The sequence below is a fragment of the Larus michahellis genome, chromosome 3 (genome assembly GCF_964199755.1).
Source record: "Larus michahellis chromosome 3, bLarMic1.1, whole genome shotgun sequence".
Taxonomy (NCBI): domain Eukaryota; kingdom Metazoa; phylum Chordata; class Aves; order Charadriiformes; family Laridae; genus Larus; species Larus michahellis.
Window position 1 is genome coordinate 70279432 of NC_133898.1, and position 17932 is coordinate 70297363.

At 40.1% G+C, this 17932-nt stretch overlaps 1 protein-coding gene across 1 annotated transcript in view; it reads left to right on the forward strand.

Annotated features, from left to right (window-relative positions):
• Positions 1-17932, forward strand: part of MOXD1 (monooxygenase DBH like 1) — a 53455-nt gene that overhangs the window by 26487 nt on the left and 9036 nt on the right. The window contains exons 5-9 of the mRNA XM_074580699.1: positions 6767-6946; positions 9120-9222; positions 12332-12498; positions 13938-14129; positions 17826-17885. Of these exons, the coding sequence (XP_074436800.1) occupies positions 6767-6946; positions 9120-9222; positions 12332-12498; positions 13938-14129; positions 17826-17885 (702 nt within the window). The remainder of the gene's footprint in view (positions 1-6766; positions 6947-9119; positions 9223-12331; positions 12499-13937; positions 14130-17825; positions 17886-17932) is intronic.

The following is a 17932-nucleotide window of genomic DNA, read 5'->3' on the forward strand; positions in this document are numbered from 1 at the left end:
TCGGGGGTGGGGATGGTTGCTGTTGCCTGAACCTTTTTCTCATCTCCATCTCTTTTGTATTAAAATATGAGAAGCAAGATATGTCACTAACTACACAGGTTATAGTTTCCTCCAATTGGAAGATGTGGAAAATGTGTATGAAAATAATTTGGATGAACATTTGTATGTTTGAAGGACAATTCAAGTTAAGCAGTAATGCTCCCTGTTGTACATAGGTGACTATCAGTGAACCAGAAACAGCGGCTTTGCTCTGCCTCCTGCAATTCGCCCACCCAAATACACACCTTTCTAAGTAAGCAGCGCAGTACAAACTCAGGCGCACTTGGGACAGAGGGCGATTTAAAGGGCTTTGTTAGTGATGAAGACTGAATTTAGGATCTGGACTGTACAGTGAGAGAACCAGAAATGGGCACTTAGCTGTGTACATGCAACTGATACGGCCGATCTCAGGCAAGATTATGGCAGCTAGTCCATGCTAGACTGCAGCCGGCTGAGCATTGGAGGTGTCTCTTTCAGCCCTAACTATCCTGTGGCATTAATTTAATGCTTTCTGACAGAAGGGGTGGGGTGGGGGCGCCGGGAGGGTGGTCCCTGCCTGACCCCGGGATGCCTGAACTCCGGGCTCAAAGTCTGCAGCAGATTAGTGTCCCAGACGTGACGCTGGCCTAGGCAGGCTTTTCTCCTGACATGAGATAGCCGTTAGGTTGTTAGGGTTAAAATCCTGCTCTGCCCTGGAGTCATGGACTTAAACACCTACCCCAGCTCAGAGGCGCCTTTACAGCTCTTGGTTTTTAGCTCAGCACACCTCTGGGTTGTGTGGAAGAGGCAGTGTTAGGCAGAAAGCAACTAGTGCTTTTCTTTCAGAACATTTATATGACGATAAAACCATATTATTATTGAGGTTTGGGTTTTTTTTTTCTGGAATACCTGGAGGTTTTTTGCTGAAAAAGACCCAGCTTTATTAAGCCAAGTATTCTAAGTATTTGCTTTTCTGAAGAAAAATCTAAAACCTTAAAAGAGACGTTTTAGACAAATATTTGTTCATTCCAAAACTACACTTTTGAAAAGCAAAAAAAAAAAAAATCAGGAAAAAATCTTGACCATTCCTAATAAGAAGACATTGTGTCTTTGAAGAACTGAGAATAAGTTACAGAAATATTTCAATGTAGGTGTGTGGTACACATTTGTGAACGAAGTACAAAGATCAGAGTAATCAGTAAGAAGGTAATAGTTCTTCCTGAGGATGAATATAGAAAGCAGAGACCCTGCAACTTGGTCTTCTGCTACAAAAAGTCTCTCGACTAAACTCAGCTAGTACTCAGTTTCACAACCATCACTTTTTGGTCTGAGTTAATCAGGGACATGGCAAACTCATATAAATAAAATAACCAACCACAGGCTGGAAACTCTCTTAGATGCAGCAGTGCCAGAACAAAATCTTGTGTCAAATTTTTGCTCTCAATTTTAAGATTACAGAATAATGTTTTTTTCCCTTGTATTACTGCCAGCTACATACACAAGGTGTTGTGTAAGGATGTGGCCTTATTCAGTCGTTTATATGGGAATATGCCATCCCATAGAATCTTTAAAATGTAAGATTAAGTTGAAGCTACCTTTCAAGCCAGAAAAAAAATAAATCATATTTTTCACTGTCATTTCAATGTAGAAGCATCACTGCAACAAGACAAAAAACTCGTCGTCATTTTCATATATCAAATGAAATTCAGCATTTTGTTTTCTGAAGTTCAGTGGGCAATATTTTGTAACAGGGACACTATGAGGAGACTATGGATGTAGTTTACTAACCTTCATCATTCGCACAAGCAGGCACGAAGAAGAAACCACAGCTGTTAACATCAAAGAAAGCAAAGCAAATAAGAAGGGAGAAAAACAGGAATAAGCAAGAAAGACTTCCAAGGTTTCTGGAGATATTTTTCCCTTGTAGGGACTCTAACTTCTTGGACCATTTGAGCTGTTTTCATTTTCATCCTGTTTAATACATTGTACATTAGTATCTTGACCCTGCTTGTCTTTGGCTTTTGAGATGCAGGGCTCTATTATGTTACAATTTTGGCTTGTTTTTTTAAGAAACACAGACATGTGGTGCATTTGGTTTGTGGGTTGGTAAAGAGATATTTGGAAATACAGAAAAGAGCAAGAAAAAATGAAGCTGAGTAACCCAGCACTGGCAGATACAAGCATTTTCTTTGTTCATGTGGTGTCAGCCTTTTGACCAGAATAGAGCTTCTGTTAAATTTACAGGTGGAAAGCACACGTCTTATCTGTATCAACTAACTTGATAATAAATTAAAAATGTGTTTGTTATATACTTTGAAAGTCATTATTTCGAGAAGTGCTAAGAGATACAGTACAGGAGCTCTGTAAAAATTCTCAACCTGCCTGGTGTGTACTGGTCATGCTAATCCCACACCATCACCGTAACCCATACTTTTGGTTGCAGAGGGCAGTGTCTTCATTTTGCATTTGAATGCGGTGTATTTTAAATCCCTCCACCTTTGGAAACCTTGATTTGACGTGATGGTGAATTATAGTGCATCTGTTATTTTTTATCTCTGTTAGTGGGAGTCAGATAGGTTCATATATGTCAGTGTGGAGAGAAAGAAAGAACTTTTGCCCAAGCTTTCAAGAAAGGTAGTGAGGATGCAGTAATTAAGTCATCATGAATAATAAAACAGGAGCTTCTTTTTGTGGGTTTCATGAAAAGCAGGGGAGATCGTGTCTTGTTGCACGCACTTATTTTTTGCAGTCCCGAACGCCTTCGGCATTTTGATGTAGGGTGGATATAGGGCTTTTGTTATCTGAGCCTCTGGCAGTTGGGAAATGTCAAGCAGAAAATGCACTTTGCCTGCAGGGGAAGAAGTCACCAAGGCGCCTCGGTGGTGCAGTATCTCCGCAGGCTTATTCACGACATGGCAAAGAGATGAACCCTGACAGCTGGGTCTTCCTTGCCTGTCAGCAGCAGGGAAAGCACCACAGATGAGCCTCAAAGAATGAGGCAAAATGGGTAAAACAGGTAGTTATATGCATATTCCCTTTCAGTCTCCTTTCAGCCTCTTTCTTGACTCCCTTGGCTAACAAGAGGTGGGTAGCAATTAGCAAGGAAAGAGGAAGGAACTACGTTTCAAAGTCAGAGGTTTCCTCATAATTATTGAAAGTGAAAGGATTCCCATTTTCACTGCAACTCATCTAAATTACTCAAGTTATTGGTGGCAGGAAGTGTCATTTGAGAGTCCCCTTGCACTACAAGAACAGAGTAAACGAGGCTATGTATAAATAAGAATACAAATAAAAATGAATCGTTTGCTTATATCTGCAGAGTTTATTGACTATTACATATTATGCCTATTATGCCACACTTTTTTCTGTATTTCCACAGTAAATTATTATCTTTTCATAAGTATTCTAAAAGTTGCACTATTTCCCGAGTCAAATTAACAAGACAGTCATGGTGACCTTTCAGGGTTCATCCTGTAGTATTGTGACCGGAGACCTGCAAAAGTAGACCTTAGTTTAGCTTAGTTTTCAGTTGTGTGATTTGGGAATTAAAGACTATCAAAGAACCAAAAACTTTATGCTTAAAAACTTCAAATAACTGGAAACATTGAATGCGTGCATTAAACAGTCCGTCTTTTAAAAATGAATGCTTATAGCTGGGGATCAAGGCTGATAAAGGGCTGTTAAAATAGGAATAACCTGGTAGGAGATGAGCCCTTTCAAACTGTGTTATCATTCATTGGGGCTGCAAGTACTCTGGAAACCAGGCCACCCTGATGTAGATATTTAATTGTAGATACCTGCTCTAGCAACTAATTTTACACCTGAGCCTACTTGTGTGCACATTTAAATGCATTAGTGATTTGCTGAATTTGGCCCCAAATTTGAAGAACTCGGTCGTTGTTCATCATTGTTTGTAAGGCTGGCCAGAAAACAAGAATTTTGTTTATTTGGAAGAAAAAGGAGGTTTTGGAATTTCTCTTCAGCTTGTAGCAAACTGAGCTGTACAGATGCTCTTTGTGGAAAGTGAGGGAGGAAGAGGGAGGCAGCCTAAACAACCGACTTGTTCTATAAGCTAAAATAACGAATGGCTGAGTAACTAGGGCAGCACTCACCTGGGATGTAGAATGGCATGTTTAAATCCCTGCCTCAGTTGATCACTACAATAGAGAATCAAATACTTTTTCTTATTTTTTTTTCTTGTTGAACTTATTCTAGTAAGTAAATACAGCTAGCTATTCTTTGGATCAGAGAAAGGGAACCCAATGTGTCTAGGGGGTCTGCATCTCTTCCTGCTCTCATTTCAATCAGAAATGATGCTGTGATCCTTAGGGAGCTGGCCATTAAAATATTTCCACGCATTTCTGGGAAACGAAAAATTTGTGATTAATGAGATTTTCCTAAGATTCTTCTTAATAGATTTCTGACCACTCCTAATAGTTTCTTTTTTTTTCTCCATTTGTTTAAAAGGGGAAAGAGAAAGGTGGCACCTTCTTAACAAAGTTGTAATAAAAATTGTGTAAAAAGTCTAACTAACTTCACTGCTGCTTTTCATTATTTAGTTGTGCATCTGAAGAATATAAATTGTCCTACAAGAGGCATTGGAAAGATGCTGAAGGGTTTGTTCTAGTTTTTTTCTTTTCTTCAGTAAAGAAAGCTGAAAAAACCTACTTTTTGAAGTGCTGTTATTGTTTAGGTAACTGACACTAAGAAAGCGATGACAGGATGTGAGTTTCTAATTTTGGTGACGTCCTATTGTTTTGAGGGGAAGTTGGTTTTGAAGCAGTGCTTGTAAGCACAGCAGGTGCTGGAATCTTGTAGAGGCAGGCAGAACTATCACATGTTGGGACAAAAATACTCTTTTTTTCTTTGTAGATACAGGGATAATATTTCCATAACCATTTCCCTGACTAACCTAGACGTTATGTGGAGCTTCTGAATTCTTGGGATATATACTGCTTTTTATTGTATAAGCTGCCATGATATGAGTGGGTTTTGGTTGTGCAGTGTTTGGATAAATGTGCAGGTATATGACGGAGCAGAGGGAAGAAAGAACATCAAGCTGAAATGGATTTCTGAATCTTTGTCAGTCAGTCTGATATATTGGGGAATAAATTCTTATCTGATGAGAAAACTGACTCTTATCTCCCTCAAACATACCTTTTACTTCCATAGTACAGTAATTCATGATGATGGTAATGCGAACTGAAATAGGGATTACTGGGAACAGTACAGAAGATCTCTTGTGAAGTACTTCATTCTTGCCATCAGAACAAAACTTTGGTGCATCCGTGTAAATTGGCATCCTTCCATTGACTTCTAAGTGCAGTGGAGTGGGTGGTTTTGGGTTGTGCACTTCTTGGACAGACATGCAGGTACTCAGCAGCAGCTGGACTCCCCAAGAGCCCAACTTCAATGGTATTTTGCAGACTCATATCAACGAGGGTGGTCTTGATATGCACAGGCTCTGGTTGCGTCTTCCTGCCCTTCCTCTTTTGTAATTGGTTTAGTGGTTTGAACGAAGTGCAGAGAGCTAAATTTCTGGTAACAATATTGTGCTGACAATATTTTACTAACGAAATAAACTTCTTGCTTACCCTGTTCTGATCCTCTGGTAGCTGGGCTTCATGTGCTTGCAAAGCAAATGGATGCAAAGTTAGGATGTATATACATTTTTTGCCTGCTTAAAATACCTCCTCTTTCCTAATATTAAAAGTCAATACTGCATGTCACCCTATGTCTTAAGAGTTACGTTGCCAAAGCTTTGCTTTTCTTCTGAAAACATTAATATTTATCTTACTCAACTTGAAGGTAGGTATGATAGAATGGAATGCAATCTTTGAAAGCAAAAGCAAGGGGAAAACTTCCATTTTAATACTATTTTCTATATGCTGATATTTGTGGAATATGATCTTTCTGAAAAGCAAAATAATTTTTTAAAGAAGTATTCATGTTTGCCCTGGGGATGTCATCTCTGACAGAGATGATTTAATATCATCCATCCAAACAGAGAGTGAACACTATTAAATGGGAATGAAATTATTTCAGCCTACCCTGAAGTTCGATGGTCAAATTATAGTGGGGGCACCCGGGCACCCCTGAGAGCCCTCCAGCTCACCACTGTCATAAACAGGCTGGAGCACCCAACCTCTCAGGAATGACTTCGTGTTAATAAATTCTTTACAACTGAGCAGATTGTAAAATAATTCTAAGTTCTTGTAGATGTCAAAAAAATTTGAAAGTCCATCTTGAGCTGCTGAGGAGTGTGGGGTATACCTCCAGGCTCACCGTACATGTACAGAATCTATGGGCAGCTCTAGTTTGAAGTAGTACAAAAGAGGCAGAAACAGGGATGGAAAGTTCTGAGTAGTTCAGATACCAAGCTGGTTTAGCTGAACAGACTTTCAGCTGGTTTATATCCCCTTCATGCTGGAATGTGGCTAAACAAGATTGTGCAGGGAGAAAGACAAGTGACTGTGCAAGACTGGAGCGGGAGAAGGGAGAACAAGACAAATGGCAACAGAGGTTTTGTCAAGACACATAATTTTCCTCCTGCCCCCTGTTGATGCACTTGGGCAAAGCTTGGGGTTGCAGAGCGCTGAAGTCACATTTCAACCTAACTACAATCGAACATCAAGTCTCCTCTTTTAAAATAAATGCACTATATAATTTTTAGTTCTGTCTGCATACCTGGATTGAAATAGTCACATCTGAGATGTGTTTTCTTTCTTTTTCATTTTAAAACTGACAGGTTGAGCCATTGATCCAGAAAGGCCATGAGAATCTGGTGCACCATATCCTGCTCTACCAGTGCAGCAGCAATTTGAATGACAGTGTGCTGGACTACGGGCACGAGTGCTACCACCCCAACATGCCAGACTCTTTTCTTACATGCGAGACGGTCATTTTTGCTTGGGCCATTGGAGGAGAGGTAGGATGAATGTCTGTCTAGCATGGTTCATCAATGGGGCTTTAGGATGGTGTGTATCGTAATCAAGCTTCTTCCTAGTATATTAATGATTCCTTCATCTGTCTGGTTTTAAGGGTATACAGTCACAATCCCTAAATGCCTCACCGGTAAGTCCTCAGCTCTTGTTGACTTAAGAAAGTATGAAATGCAATGAACATTCCAAGTGACAAGCCAAAATCAATGAATATAGTATAGAGAGAATTGATGCCTTAGGGGAAGAAAGATGACTTGGGAGCATGGAAATCTGTCTGTGTATCAGCTTGGCCCATCTGATACAGAAATATGCTGCCTCCAGTGATGACCAATATCTGTTACCTGTGGAGAGCGGCAGAAAGAAAAGCAAATCTCTGTAGGTAACTGCATAAAAGACATGGAGGCAATATTTTCCAAATAAAGTTAGACATAGATTTAATTCCTTTTGTGCCTCGCCAGGACCTGGTTACGATAGTTTCAGGCATATCATTCCAAAGTTTCCTACCCAGCCTAAAGAGAAATCACTTCAGTGTAGGAGCGATTCTGTGTGCAGACGACCACCTTACTCATGGCAATGGGACATATCTACGGAAAAGAGTCTCTGATGCCATGTTGACCCCAGGCTGCGTTTTCAGCTTATTTCATCTGTTAATTTAGGCTGCAGTAAATGCTTTCAGCTGACATAAGGCAGCATCACTGCCAAAAGAATCCCATCCCTTCTTTACCCCCTTGATTCACTGTGTGCCCACACAAACGATGGTGTGGGCACAAAGAGGGACTGGGATGATGATAGTTTCTGGACCCTGCATTTGCCAGTCTGCAGTCCAAAACCGTCAAAGAGTGCTGAAGTGCGAGGAAGCCAGAGGTGCTACACAGACCCATCAGCAGAAGTTTAATCCACTGTGAGCATTATCCCTGATGTATGCTTTGTGCATTTTCGCCATCAGCTATGCTCTGACCTAGTATTTGTACTTTCAACTGTCTTAATCTAAGTTAAATAAAAAAACACATATAAATAAATTATAATTTGACAAGCACTACGAAGGCTTTTGCAAGGATGATCCTGTTGTTAAAGATCTGCAGGGAGGAATCTGGCAGATCTGGGTTAAATTCAGGTTTACTAGAGTATTCACTACACTTACTTCAGTTTACCCGTATGCAGAATGGAGGTGATATTTGTTGCTATATACTACGATTAATTCATTAATGTCCATGAAGCGTAAGAAAGTTGGGATTGCAAATTGCATATTTCAGAAAATTAGAATCTCCAATTGCATATTAAAATATTAGCTATATCCCCACTTACCAAGCTCTGTTTATCATCATGAGTGGTTTCAGAACTTGTACAGCCCGCTTTGGGATGAAGTTAAACTGAACGTGCAGGGGTGAACCCAGCACCTCCCAGCAGTAAACGGGGTTCCGTGCATTGGGTCTGACCAGAACTTGTCCAAAGTAGCATCGTTGTTAGAGGACAGTGGGTTCAGCCCAGCACAAGCTGTTGCACTGTACAGAGCTATTTCTTTTGCACTACATGGCTTCCTGGTGCAAATGTAGCCATGAAGATCATCTTTATTGTTCACATCCTTTTACTTAGAATGCAGTGATTTGGGCAGGAAAAGCCACCTAATTATGTACAACCTCAGTATTCCCTGGAAAATACTGCTTATAGAAACTGGGGACATTTAAAATGTAGATTCACCTTTTCATAAGGGTTTCATTGACAGACTAACTGCTTGATGATGCAGTGTTTGTACATTTAAAATGGAATTTTCCTTTTCCGCTCAAGCAATAAATACAGGATAAATAATCATAAGATCACAGGATAATGCAGTTGGTTGCGACCTCAGGAAATCTCTAGTCCAGCCTCCTACTCAAAGCAGGGTCGGCAGCGAGGTCAGACCAGTTTCCTCAGACCTTTATCCTCTAACAAGCATAGGATCTACTGTTTTGTATTGACATAGCTATTATTTAGTGCGTTGAGTATATAATAAATATATTACACCACAGTGCTATGTTCAGAAAGTTCTAAAAGGTCACCTTTGTAAATTTTATCATTAATATGCTTGTATCATTGCAAAAAAAGAGTAGATGCATTTATAAAAAGAAATTAACTCTTAACTGTGGCAAAACCACGTCTCACTCTGTATACGTTGGTTTCCAGGGCTTCACCTACCCTCCTCATGTTGGCTTATCCATTGGCACAGCAGCTGACCCTCAGTTCGTTCTTATGGAGGTGCATTATGACAATCCATCATACACAGAAGGTTTGTGCCCTCACACTCTTTACAACATGCGAGACTGGAAAATGCACTAGACACAAGTGCTTCTCATTGCATTACATGGCAAATAGAGCAAATACAAAGCTGAGGTTTGTTTTTCCCTGCTCAGTAGTTCCTGGTTCCCATTGTTTCTCTCACTGCACTCAAAAGCTTAACCTGAAGTCAGTGGGAGATTCAGATAGACAAAGAATTGTGGACCGGGTGAATACATCTCCTCCTATCACTATGTTCTTCGTGTTCTCTCTCTCTCCTTTCCTTTTGCTGGGAAATCCAATCAGATTGAGAGAGAGCAGCACAGCACCCAGACTGTGAGGCAGCAACACAGGGAATGAGCCTTTTATTAATTTTTTTTAGCATTTTTTTTAGGTCAGTTTCTGAAGGTGAGGTGTAGACTCAGGTTGCTAGATCATTCACTGGGTAAAAGCAGTTTATCTTAAAAGATAAGCTTTTCATTTACAACAGTGTTTTTTAATTGTCTTTCTAAAATTGATTTATATTTAGAAGAAACAAAAGGAAGAAACCAGGGAGCCCCAGAAAATCTAGGGAACTTTGAAGCTGACTTTTGGAAAGATACTTTTTTGTTCTTAAGCAAAAGTTTATTGAGCCACTGTACCTGAGAATATTCTGGTGATTGGTGTATATGAACTGAGTGAAATCCAATGCAGCACAGTGCACTGGCCTTTCTTCACACTCCCGTGTGTTTAAATAACATCCTCTGTGTGGGTTATAGTGTTCTGTTTTACTCTTATTCCTCCTCTTTTTTGTTGTTCTAGATGAACTACCTTAAAACTGTTTTATTTAATGCCGGACACTAGCCCTTCAGCATGCACATTTGTGCAGAATACAGTAAACTTCATTTGCATCCTTGACGTTGCATGCTTTTCTATCAAATATTACCAAAAACCCGAGAAGTCGCACGCAGAAAAACTGTTTTCATATTGGCTGTGTCCCCAAATTCATTATTTTATTTTAATCGACTGTACTGCATGATACTGTTGTTTTAGTTCAAGTGGCACATACAAAAACTGGGAATCAATAATGTTTTGTTTCCTTTTTAAGCAACAGGGACGATTTTGTCTTTTTGGGACAGTCCCAGGTGAACACAGGGTCTCGCCAAAGACCTTGGGAAAATTCAGAGAGCACAGGCCGAGCGGGGTGTCTGTAATCCCGGTCATGTTTCTCTCCTACCTGACAAAATGCACAGGGTAAGATCACGCCAGGAGTGGGAGAGGGCAGACCTGGGTTCTCCCACTGCTTCGGGTGGGAGCACACGAGTCCCCCTGACACAGCCCCCAACCTGCCACTGGGTCGGCTTCATTTTCCCGTTTCAGGATCTGCATTTTCCCAGCTTGGGTCTGGCGGTTAAAGGCTGCACTGTTAGCCTTACGTTGTGATCTGGGGTGATGTTTTCCTAAGTGACTCAGATCGGTAGTCAGCGTTGGCCCCCAGTTAGACTCAAAAATGTTTGAATTGCTTCTAACTTGGCTGGTTTTGAATGTGTCTGTTTATGAAATCCCTAACATTCACTTTTAGTTGGAAAGGTGTTCTCTTTTGAGATTGTTTATCAAAAAACTCTTACATAGCTTAAAAATTTCTGGCATTTCGATGTTAGCAACAAGCTTGAAGGGGAAATACCACAAAGGAGAAATTCAGGTTGATGAGATTGTACAAATAGCTTCAGAAAGGGAATGAGTATGGATTCCCAGACACAGTAAAATTGGGATGTTGTGGGACAGTATATTTCACCTGAAAAGTCACGATTTGTATACTGGAGAATGTCTCATAGTTAATTACCACTCTTAATTTGCTATGCCTAGTTCATAGCCTTTGTTCCTTAATAATTATATAAAACTCTCTCTTAGGTACTTTAGTAACTGGTTAACTTAGTCCCTGCTGTGCTTCTCTGTCATTTGCCTATCTTAAAACAGCCTGCTGATTTCATGTTGATGTAAAATTTAGTTTCAGGCACTGCTATGTCTGTTATGTTTTCTAGAAGACCAATATAGGTCACTAGGAAGCCTCTTACCTTCTTTGAGACACTTGGTATGTTTTTTGCATTTTTAATTTTCAAAACTGAAATTTGAAAAGGACCAACAAAGAAGAGGGTAAGAGAAGAGTTAACAGAATGCAGAGCTTGTGCAACACAAATTAATTGTTGTTTTTTGCTTGTATCTTTTCTAATAAAAATGGCTGATAGAAGAGAAATAATTACAAGCAGGTAGATGATAGAGGCAACATAAATTCTGTGTAGATACACAAACAAATGCATATGGCTAAACATTTAGATGAATGAAATAGATTCACAACATTTTAGCTCTTAAAAACCACAACATTTTTAAATCAGGTTTTGGTTCCTTAGGCTACTTTTTAAAATCAAGAGAGGTCCTTGAGTGAGTGCAGCATTAAAATCCTGTGCAGTTCTCCTGTCTGCTTTACTCAAGGTGCTGGTGTTATCTTCAAGTTTGAGATTTAGGAAGACAATTTTCATATGTTTAATTGATGCTCTTTTAATAGAAGAGATTGCAAAACCGACGTATTTGGTCATCTGGGGTATGCTGTAACGTGACAAGCAATCCAAAACAAAGAAAGAATATAATTAATGCTAGGGCTCAAGGTGAAAGAATAGGTAAGCTGACAGGTAGAAGACAACACATGGCTTGAAAATTTTAAAGAAAAAAACCACAACAACTTTAAGCTCGGCTTTAAATATTTGATTTGAAAATCATACATGGCACCTTTTGAGGTCTTATTATCTCTTTTTATTGTTTGCTCTGCCTGTGGTCTGCCTTCTTTTCTCTGAGGTCCGTGTTGGATAACTTAGTGGAAGGGACACAGGGGCTACGGGCAGCACATATTTTTCATTCACATCTGAGCATGACAGATATTAACATACCATGTTTAACAACCCTCCTGTGGCCTGCCTCTCTTTATTACTTCCTGCATATGGTCTGACTCATTTCCAGGTTATTGAGGTTGATTCTTCGATTTTCGTGAAAACACTTAGGACAAGCCTTGAAAAATGTGAAACAATCGGATTTTTTTTTTTTTTAAATACTGATTTGCAGCCATGGCTGACTGTGTTCTTTTGTTGCAGGTTTGATAGATAACTCTGGTCTGAGGTTAATTTATACTCCAGTTATAAGGAAATATGATGCTGGGGTAATTGAAGCCGGTCTTTGGGTCAGCCTCTTCCACAATATCCCACCGGGCATGCCTGAATTTGTGTCAGAGGGTCACTGCACACTGGAATGTCTGGAAGAGGTATGTCTCCTGTCTGAATCCATTGGTTTTCATTCCTAGAAATAGTTTTGGACAGCCTCTTTAACTTCTTGGGAAGATTGATAGTTACCGTTTAAGATGTGTGAAGAAAGGCATCTGCTACATGCTGCCCTCCAGAATGTTGAGTCTTTTTGATCTGGGTATTTGGGGTGCTCAGTATTCAGGCTGCTTTACTGGTATGAGTAATCCTGGGTGACACAGTGCTTGTGATGATTTAATTGTGTGTTCCATATACATCGCTTTCCATGGCAAAGCTATAAATAGCCTAGAATAGCTAGCCCAGAAAAATTGTTGAGAGAGACTAATTAAGACCTATGCATTAACAAAAGGCTCATAATAGTGAAGTGAAAGCCTGAAAGGTATTCTTAGACCAACCACAGAAACTAAAGACCTGAAATGTTTTGTTGTATGGCCCAAAGTACAAAATTATGCATTCATTAAACACTTGGTTTCATTAGGATAATCTAAATATCTCTACAGATAATTGAAGTATTGTCTAAAATCTGTGATTAATGTGATCACGGGAGATTCTCATATACTTTTTCGTTACAGAGAAAAGTTGAATGGATGCTTGTTATGATGTGGTTTGGAGTGAAGTGCAAATTAGACAGGGGATTTAGATTTGTTCTTGGAAGTGTTAAATGTTGCATATTGTCCTAGCATTTTTCAGCCTGAAACCACTTGAGTAATCTGTTATTTTGAGGTTTCTGACCTTAAGGCTTAAGGTATTTGAAAGGTATTGTAATAACAGGTTATTTCTAGTTTGAGCTCTGAACAAGAATCAAAGTTTAGCATACTAAAAGTTTGGATCCATAGATCTCAGCTAGAATGGGAGTGATGTCAGATTTGTGTCAGTTTGGAAAAGTAAATTTTAAACTGTTTTTTTGACCCGGAAAAAAGTTTCAGGTGTAAACCTATGGTATTTCACTACCAGTTGACTTGAAGATGGGAAGTTGAGCATATTATAATTACATTCTCTTAATTTAAAGTGTTTCTCTTGGCATGATATTGATGATAACGTCTTTCAAAATGGCATAGAAATTCCTTTTCACAATAAACATCCACGTTCAGCAGTAGCAGCCACTAGCAGTAAAATAACGTCCAAGTTTTAGTATAATACCCTTGAAAGTCTTAATCTATTGAGAATTATTGGCAGTCCAGTTGATTTTCATAAAAACTGCGTGTGTTAGGAGTCAAAACTTTTTTTTTTAAAGAAAAAAATTGCCCAAAACCCCCAAGCTTTTTTGTATATAAAATCTTAATTTCACACACAGATACATTTGTTTTTGCTCCAGACTGCATTTTGCTGTAAACCGAGGGAATGCAAAATGCATTTATTAATATATTTTCACTCTGTTTGTACGTTGCATTATATTACATTGCATCTGGGCACGCTGATGATGTTGGTTTCCCCTTGCCAGGCTCTAGGTGCTGAGAGACCTGCTGGGATTCATGTGTTTGCGGTACTTCTTCATGCTCATCTTGCTGGCAGAGCTATCAGGATGCGTCACTTCCACAACGGCGAGGAGCAGAAGCTGCTTGCTTATGACGATGAGTTTGACTTCAACTTCCAGGAGTTTCAGTATCTGAAAGAAGAAAGAACCATCTTGCCAGTATGACACTCTTTATTCTTTCCCTGAAAGTGTTTAAGAGGTCGTGTGCCTAACATTTACTGACATTTAGGATTAATTTTGCTATAGAATTCGTGAATGTTTTGTTTATTTTTTCACTTGTTGCAGAGTGACTAATGCAGTGAATTTGCAGTATCTCAGGAGACACTGCGGAACTGACTGGCCCATGAACTCAAGCTGTTCTTTGGGTGCATTTGGTGTCCACAACTACTTGATTTGAACTTTACTGTTACAGTAGACTGGACTTCAGTAAGGCCTTTGACACCGTTTCCCACAGCATTCTCCTGGAGAAACTGGCTGCTCGTGGTTTGGACGGGCATACGCTTCGCTGGGTAAAAAACTGGCTGGATGGCCAGGCCCAAAGAGTTGTGGTGAATCCAGTTGGCAGCCAATCACAAGTGGTGTTCCCCAGGGCTCAGTATTTGGGCAAGTTCTGTTTAATATCTTTATCAACGATCTGGATGAGGGGACTGAGTGCACCCTCAGTAAGTTTGCAGACGACACCAAGTTAGGTGGGAGTGTTGATCTGCTGGAGGGTAGGAAGGGTCTACAGAGGGATCTGCACAGGCTGGATCGATGGGCCAAGGCCAATGGTACGAAGTTCAGCAAGACCTAGTGCTGGGTCCTGCCCTTGTGTCACAACAACCCCATGCAGCAACAGGCTTGGGGAAGGGTGGCTGGAAAGCTGCCTGGTGGAAAAGGACCTGGGGGTGTTGGTTGACAGCTGGCTGAATATGAGCCAGCAGTGTGCCCAGGTGATCTAGAGGGCAAATAGAATCTTGACTTATATCAGAAATAGTGTGGCCAGCAGGACTAGGGAAGTGATCGTCCCCTTGTACTCGCCACTGGTGGTCAAGCATTGGAACAGGCTGCCCAGGGGAGTGGTTCAGTCACCATCCCTGGAGGTATTTAAAAGATGTGTAGATGTGGTTCTTAGGAACATGGTTCAGTAGTGGACTTCTCCGTGTTGGGTTAACGGTTGGACGTGGTGATCTTAAAGGTCTTTTCCAACCTAAACAATTCTATGATTCTATGAAATACTTGAGCAAAGTAGACTATAAAATCACACATGTGCCTGGTTATGCCATCTTCGTGCTTCCAGCCAGCTGAAGAATGGAAACACCACTGTGTGGCCTTATGGAACCCTTGGAGCCAAGTAGCACATCCTGAGTATTTGCACACAGCAAGTATCCAGCCTTGCAAACATGTGTCTACAAATCAGCCAAATCTTACTTGTTTCACATTTTTATTTGTTGTTGGGAGTAAAACTCTACGCCCACGTTCCACATGAGGTTTCACTGAGTAAACAAAACCCTTCAGAAGAAGAAATAATGCAATTCTATCTGCTCTTCTTGTGAGAAAAATGTAATCTATCTTTTAAAAAACTCCCAACCGCAATTACATTATAAAGCAGTAGCTGTCCATAGATATTGCATGAAAAGAATCTAGATTTTTTTGGTTGAGTCACTCATTTAAAAATCATTCACTCAACCTTTGTTAGTTCCAGCTGGCATCTATTTTTGAAGATTTGGCCTGAGGACAGAATGTTAGTGTTGCAAAAATTGGGTGCTCCAGATATGACCAGCAGCAGCTGGAGATGTACCTGTCTGGGTGCATATGAACAAGCCCATTATTGGTGGAATTGGCCAGATTTAAAATATCAAACAACTGGATTTTTTTTTATGATTGAAGCCAGTAGGGGAAGGGGAAGACCTTTGGAATGACTGAACTTCAAGTATGGTCAGGAGCCCCATGGTTTAAACTTCCAGGCTTCTCTTCGAGTCCCTTCCTCTCTTAAGTCTCTTCTCCCACAGTCGTATACTTTAATATTTGTCCTTTAAAGGCAAGACACTAAAATGCTAACTTTCTAATTTTATTTCTACAGCAAAACATGGATGTTCAGGTGTAGCATTTACTCTTTGAAGTCCAACTGCTTGTACTCCACAGGGACTTCAAAGACAAACTGGTGTTACCTCCTCCAGGAAAGAAGTGTTGAAGGGTTTAGGAAGGGGGCTGGCAGAAGATGACAGGTTTGCAGAGAAAGCCTGTAATATTTTTAGGAAAATCCACGCAGATTATAGAGAAAGACCTCTTAAAATTCAAGAACAAAAGGGAGTAGGCTGCAGAAAGACTAAAAGAAGTATTTGATAGTATCAGCAACTTAAAAAAGACAGCTTGAGTAGAAACAGGAATTCTTTCTCTGAAGTGAGCCTTTTTCATGCCTTCTATTGTTTTCATCTTATGCAAAAATACCAGTACAGCTTTACATACATCATTCTGGTGTAATTCGGACCACAGCCTAATCAATTAATTATTAATATTAAAAATTTTCATAGAAGTTCTTGTTATTCTGTCCTTCTGCCAGCTCTTCCAAGGGTGTATCCTTCTTTCAGCTCGAGGAGTCGGGGTTATTTGTTTTCTTCACGTACTAGCACTCTCTTCCAAATTTGGAAGCAAAAGATTTAATCTCACAGAAGGAACACTTCTAGTGAATGTTATCCAGTCCGTAAGCCACGAGAGCCAGAGACCTCATTGGTGGGAACCAGCATATTCCCACTGGGGGCAGCGAAGCCGTGCCAGTTCATGCTGCTTCAGAGAGCTCTGTCTCCATCTGTCCGACAGGAGGCTGACACAGCTTCTTCCAGCAGCCCGGAGTAGTTAGTGCTAGCATTGATCTGGCAATGAGACAGCCCACGGGAAAGGAGAAATTATCGGCCTTTGAAGGGTGATCTGATTTTTGCAGGGAAGACTAGTACAATGGGTGATAGGGTAAGATGCTGATACAAAAAAAAAAAAAAAAATTAACCAAAACGAATAAACCTCTGGCATCCTTGTGATGTGAAGTTGTCCAAAAATATCACAATTTGGACATCTGGCTATGTTCTTCAACATTTTCATTTCCACTTGATTATCATGGTGGTTTTGAGATTTGTATTTGATTAGGTACAGGGAATAGAGGTACTACCAAACTGTAGATCAGTTTGTCAAGACAGCAAAAAGTTAATTTGTATGTACTTGAGAAGGTAAGTATTCAGCCTTTCCCATACATATCTGTCAATATACTTAAGTCTTTGCCTGCCACTCCTCTACTCGCAGGCTTGGCAGATAAACAGTTGTTATTGTGATGTGGAAAGCCTTCTTTTCCTCATTTGGCAAGTGTTTCTATTGAAGTTGGCAGGATAAATTAGCCTGGGGAAGGCTCTCCAAACTAGAACTGGATGGGTTTTGGAGCAATACTCATGTGTATACATCACAGAATCATAGACTCTTCATGGTTGGAAAGGACCTTTGAGATCATCGAGTCCAACCATACACACAAAAAAACCCAACCCTACGATCTCTGCCGCTAGAGCACGCCCTGAAGTGCCAAGTCTATATACATAATTTTCCTGAAAATAGGATTATAACTGGGCTCCTCCATTGCTATTTTAGAAAAACAGACCAGACTATTAGTAAGGCTCTGTTTAAATCCATGGGGGATCCCTGAGGATCAGACATAATATGAATGCTAAGTGCCAAAGCCTTACCATATGCTTATTACCTAATCCTTTGCTCTTTCAAAAAGTCCTGTCCACTGCTCTGATCTTTATTTCTTAAGTGTTTTCTGTCATCTGTGGTTACCTGAAGCTGGTGTTGATGAACTTCAGAACTCTGAACTTCCTAAATCTTGTGTTTCAGGGGGATAATTTAATCACAGAATGTCACTACAGTACTGTGGACCGAATTCGCATGACATGGGTAAGCCAAGTCTTAATGGATCAAAATAAGTACACAGATAATATTGG